Raw genomic sequence first — 5731 nt, 5'->3', positions numbered from 1 at the left:
TTTTCTGATTCTACATCATCTGACTCACCATCATCAAGGGAATCTGCGACCTATTTACCAGAAGCCGCTTCCATGGCGGATGAACACCAGCAGAGAGTTACCCTTGAGGACTATTCAAGCAGTTCAGTGCCACAATTCTTTACCAGCATTGCACGTCCTGAAGTGCAAGCTCACAACATAAACTACCTTCACTCTTTGATTCATTTAATACAGGGGAACTTATTCCAAGGATTACCAAATAAGAACCCCTATGCATATTTGGCAACATTCATTGAAATTTGTAACACTGTAAAGATTGCAGGCGTGCTAGATGAAGCCATTAGACTCAGTCTATTTTCATTTTCCTTGGCAGGAGAAGCCAAAAGGTGGCTCCACTCATTTAAGGGTAACAGTCTGAAAACTTGGGAAGAAGTTGTTGAAAAGTTTCTAAAGAAATACTTCCCAGAGTCAAAGACTGCGGAAGGGAAAGCTGCAATCTCTTCATTTCATCAGTTCCCTGACGAGTCCTTGAGTGAAGTGTTGGAGAGGTTTAGAGGTTTATTGAGAAAGACTCCCACCCATGGGTTCTCTAAGCCAATTCAATTGAATATGTCAACCAGCGATCATGTCATTCTGCGCGATAGAGTTCATCAACCCACAAACAAAAGCTTGTTAGAACTATCATCACATGACGCTTTATTGGCACAGAATAAGTTGCTTTCTAGGCAACTTGAGATTTGAACAAAAACACTCGGTAAGTTGCCAACTAAACTGTCTATTGGTCAACCTACACATTCTTCTGTTTTGCAGGTTATACATTGTACCATTTGTGGTGAGGCTCATGAAATAGGCCAATGTATTCCCATTGAAGAAAACACTCAAGAAGTTCACTATATGGGAAATAAACAGAGACAAGGATATACTCAAGGAGGATTCTCAAGCTTCCAGCAGGGTCCTTATAATCAACAAGGACAGTGGAGATCACACCCTGGCGATCAATTCAACAAGGACCAGGGTGGATCTTCTAACAGGCCAATCCAACAAGGGCCTAACATCTTTCAGAGGACTACTAAGTTGGAGGAGACTTTGACCCACTTTATGCAAGTAACAATGTCAAATCATAAAAGTATTGAGTCAGCACTAAAAAACCTTGAGGTCTAGGTGGGACAACTGGCCAAGCAAATAGCTGACAAGACATCCAACAGTTTTGTGGCGAATACAGAAAAGAATCCCAAGGAGGAATGCAAAGCTGTGATGACAAGGAGTAAGAGGTTTGTGGAGGCGGAGGATGAGGATAGTGTAGTGTCCAAGAAGAAAGCTTCCGAAAAGAAAGATAAGGTGATAGGTGAAAGCAATCAGGAAAAAGAAAAACAAATAATGGCCAAGAAAAAAGAAGATGGCCACAAGGCACAAAAGTGTGGGGAGGAAATGCTCTTTAGTGTAAATGGTGATTGCCTATGGCAGTTCTATTTCATTTTAGCAGTTTCATGTTGCGCGCTTAGTGTGACAACATGACGTTTGGGTTTCAAACAGCCCTGCGCTTAGCCCATCTTCCTGCTAAGCCTAATTCCAAAATTTTCAAATTCCAGAGAGATATTTAGGCTCAGTGCAAAGACACGCGCTTAGCGCTGTCTGCAACTCTGATTGGTCCTGCAATTTGTGCTTAGCCGCAAAGGTGGGGCTTAGTGCATAAACATGCTCCTCAATGCAATGATGGCTTGCGCTTAGCACGTTGCTGGCACTTTGCGTTATTCCAAAGAATTTCAAAACAGAGAGGGAATTGCGCTTAGTGCATCACCTCACTAAGCCCAATGCGAGAAATTAAGATTCCAGAGAGGTAATTGGGCTTAGCGCAGTGAAGCGCGCTTAGCACTACCATCCAACCACTAGTCAGGGGTCTAAGCGCTTAGTGCGAGCAAGGGCCCGCTTAGCGCATGAAGACTTGGTGCTTAGCATGAGAGGTGCGCTTAGCGAGTGAACAACTGAAAAATTTTCTGAGTTCTTTTCTGTTCACCTCTTCACCAAAGACTTAACCCCTGTCTTCCATACTAACCAAGCTTAATAATCACACACAATCACAAGAAATTATCTACACTAAATGCAGGAAAAGGAAATTAAAAAGAGCTGGGTTGCCTCCCAGTAAGCGCTCGTTTAACGTCATTAGCTTGACGCATCATTCTGTTATCCTGGATCAATCTTGGTTCTCTCCTTTAGAACCTTCTCATCCAACTCCTTCACCTGTAAGCACACATCCTGGTCCATCAATTCTCTTCCTTCATTAAACATATCAAAGCTGATTTGTTGATTTTCAAGACTCATTTCCAACTTTTTCTTCCCCATGTCCACCACACAGCTTGCAATGGACATAAATGGACGTCCCAAAATGACAGGAATATCCACATATTCCTCAATGTCCATTACAACAAAATCAGTAGGAAAGATGAAATGCTTGACCCGGACCAGCACGTCTTCGATCACTCCATAGGGTCTGGTGACGGCGCGATCAGCCAACTGTAAGGTCATCCGAGTAGGCATTATCTCCGGCTCTCCAAGTCTCCGGCACATGGAGAGCGGCATCAGATTAATATTGGCTCCTAAATCAATAAGAGCCTTGCCTACTACAACCTCACCAATAGAACATGGTATTGTGACACTTCCTAGATCTGAATGCTTCCGTGGTAGGATATGTTGAATAACAGCGCTGCAATTTCCTTCCACAACTATAGTGTCACTGTGGATATACCTATTCTTCCTAGTTAGCATGTCTTTCAGAAACTTAGCATAGAGTGGCATTTGTTGGAGAGCCTCTCCAAAAGGCATTGTGATCTCTAGCTTCTTGAAGATGTCAAGAAATCTGGCTAGATGTCTCTCCTTATCCTTCCTAGAAGGTACCAAAGGATATGGTACTTCCTTGCCTTCAGCTGGAGTGGTTTCTCTCTTCTTCTCCCTTGAAATCTCACTCTTGATTTTCTTTCTCTCTTCTACCTTCTCTTTTTCTTTTTCTATTTTCTCATTTTTTTTCTCATTTTCTTTTTCTTTTTCTTTATTTTTCTCCTCATTTATTTCTTGTTCACTCACTTTTATTGTTGTCTCCTTCTTCTTCTCATCTTTTACCTCTAACTCTTCTTCAAATTCACTCAAAGACTCTACTACAGGGTCAAGTGCTAGGTCAGACACCAACTGTTGTTTCTCGGCACCTATTCCATTCTCAGTTTTTTTTCTCATCCACATTGTTTGCCAATATGCTCCTAGTCATAACAGCCTTGCACTCCTCTTTCGGATTCTTCTCAGTGTTAGCTCCAAAGCTGCTTGACGGTCGATCTGCCAATTGCTTAGCTAGCTGTCCCACTTGGACTTCCAGATTTTTGATGGCAGACTTTGTGCTCTTTTGGTTTGACATAGATACTTGCATGAACTGAGCAATAGTCTCTTCCAGCTTTGTTGTTCGAACATAGAGACTAGGCCCTTGTTGTTGTGGTCTATTAGATGGACCACCCTGGTCCTTGTTGAGCTGGTTTCTAGGGTGATTCCTCCACTATCTCTGCTGTGAATTATATGGCTGGCCATGCTAAAATCTGGAATATCCACCTGCATTGAAATTTTGTCTTGGCTGGTTCCCCATGTAGTTGACTTAATGAGGTGTTTCTTCTTGGGGAATACAGTAGCCGGATTCATGTGCTCCACCACATATGACACAACCTGCAAAACAACAAAGGGTGAAGGTTGTATAGAATTTGATTGAGTTGGCAACTTACTTAGTGTTTCTGTCAATGCTTCCAATTGCTTGGATAGCAGCTTGTTTTGTTCCAATAATGCATCTTGTGATGAAAGCTCTAGCAGGCTTCTCTTGGTAGGAATGTGAGCTCTACCACGCAGAATTGCATGGTCACTAGCAGCCATGTTCTCTATTAATTCCATAGCTTCATCCGGAGTCTTCAATTTGATCTTTCCCCCTGCAGAAGCATCAAGAAGTTGCTTGGACTGTGGTCTCAACTCATCAATAAAAATGTTGAGTTGTATCGGTTCTGAAAATCCATGAGTGGATGTCTTTCTCAGTAAGCCTCTAAATCTTTCCAATGCCTCACTCAAAGATTCATCTAGAAATTGATGGAAGGATGAAATGGCAGCTTTCCCTTCAGCTGTCTTAGACTCTGGGAAATACTTCTTTAAGAATTTCTCAACTACTTCATCCGAAGTCTTGAGACTATTACCTTTTGTCGCAACGTGCCCTTTTGCGAGCGAGCGAGGCGAGGCTCACAGGTGCGCTTTCCAAAGGAGGAAAGATGCGTGGAGTCGCCACCAACGTTTATTTGTGGAAAACATAAGAAAAACCGAAGGAAACCGGTCAAAATGAAAATTCTAAGTTCGGGAGTTGTAACCGAAAATGAAGGGCAGGATGTCAACATTTAGCTTTTAAATGAACATTCATGGGAAACATCGGGCTAAGCTGAAAATAAATCACTCATAGTGTATAAAACTCACACAGGCAAGTATTTCACCCTATTCCCAAACCATAAATGCACCATGACTTTATTTTGCACACGATTTCCTATCAAATCAAAGATCAAACGTACGATCACGGACCAATAGGATTTTCTCGAGGGTTGTGTTTTTTGGAGAGGAAGCTGGGTGTTTCGGTCTTTTCCTCTTTGTTCATGTGGGGTGGGATATCCCCAGTCGAGAATGACTTTGAATGGTAATTCAAAAGGAAGAGACACCAAAAATGGGTTTTCCTTTGCCGACAATCACTTATCTTGCCGAAAATTTATCTGGTCTGAAGATTTTCCATTCCCTTTCTTTCATTGATCAAGAATTACTCTGTTTTCCTCCGATCTTTTCCATTTTCACTTCCTTTCGATCTTCGATCGGGAATCCTTCTTTTTCTTTCTTTTTTATTGTTCTTTTTCTTTCTTTTCTTTTCATTTCTTCCTTTTCTTTTCACTTCCTCCTTTCCTTTCTTTGGGAAATCGGGTTTTAGCATTCTATTTGCTCTCCCTCAAGGAGATTCCGCTGTCCTTTGCTTCGGGGGAAAGGATGAGGATTCTTTTGATAGGCCAAGGTCCAAAATAGTCTAAGGTTGTGTCAATAGGGTCTTTTATCGTAGGAACCCAATCTTGATATCTGGGGCAAAACAAGTTTGGGTGTCAAGACGTCAGTCTCGGGCCGAACTCCCATATTACTCCACAAGGCACGCGTGACAATGATGATTTGAAAACAACGTGCAAAATTAGTCATGGCTACAGCCAGGTGGGCACTCAAGCATCCCGTTTATGGAATTGTGATACTACGGTTGGGAATTTACACAAACAGACCCAACGTTTCCAAGTTATGTTCCTTCATCAGTTCAATGAATTCATCCATTCTTATCTCAGTTATTTCGAAAAATAAACTCTTAGCGTCAGTCCCTTGTTTCCAGAAGATATGTTTGCTCTTTACGAATGATTTATACTTCTTAACTATAACATGTCGACCTTCTCGTTCTTTCTTTCTTTTTCCTTTTTTGTTTTATTTTTATATATTCACAAAATTATACACATATGGTCCTCTATGAAGAAATTTTTCTTTGTATATCTACACTCTTATACATGACAAACTTTTTCTGTATACGCATTGGAACTCTCTCTCTTTACGTCACACGGTCAAACCCTATTTACATTCAAAGATCTTTTTCATTTTTCTCCAACGCACACCTATGGTTCATACAAAAGTTTCTTTATATACACTCGTTGTTCACACACACAAGAATTTCTCT

General features: G+C 41.4%; 1 protein-coding gene across 1 annotated transcript; it reads right to left on the bottom strand.

The window, feature by feature from the left end:
* Positions 1 to 2160: 2160 nt before the first annotated feature.
* LOC114420621 lies at positions 2161 to 3210 on the bottom strand. The gene is made up of 2 exons (XM_028386470.1): positions 3058 to 3210; positions 2161 to 2964 (listed from the first exon to the last, which is right to left on the bottom strand). Exons 1-2 carry the CDS (start codon positions 3208 to 3210, stop codon positions 2161 to 2163), a joined length of 957 nt encoding a protein of 318 aa, XP_028242271.1.
* Positions 3211 to 5731: the final 2521 nt, after the last annotated feature.

The sequence above is a fragment of the Glycine soja genome, chromosome 7 (genome assembly GCF_004193775.1).
Source record: "Glycine soja cultivar W05 chromosome 7, ASM419377v2, whole genome shotgun sequence".
NCBI classification, from domain to species: Eukaryota; Viridiplantae; Streptophyta; class Magnoliopsida; order Fabales; family Fabaceae; genus Glycine; species Glycine soja.
The sequence above is the reverse complement of the archived record's forward strand: the minus strand, read 5'-3'. Positions and strand labels throughout refer to the sequence as shown.

Excerpts from the sequence above, each read along its gene's own strand:
- LOC114420621 (XM_028386470.1), bottom strand. The coding sequence starts at position 3,210 with ATGTGGATGAGAAAAAAAACTGAGAATGGAATAGGTGCCGAGAAACAA. Across the intron at positions 2,965-3,057 it reads AGAAGGAGACAACAATAAAA|GTAGAAGAGAGAAAGAAAAT; the intron begins GTGAGTGAACAA and ends GAAAAAGAGAAG.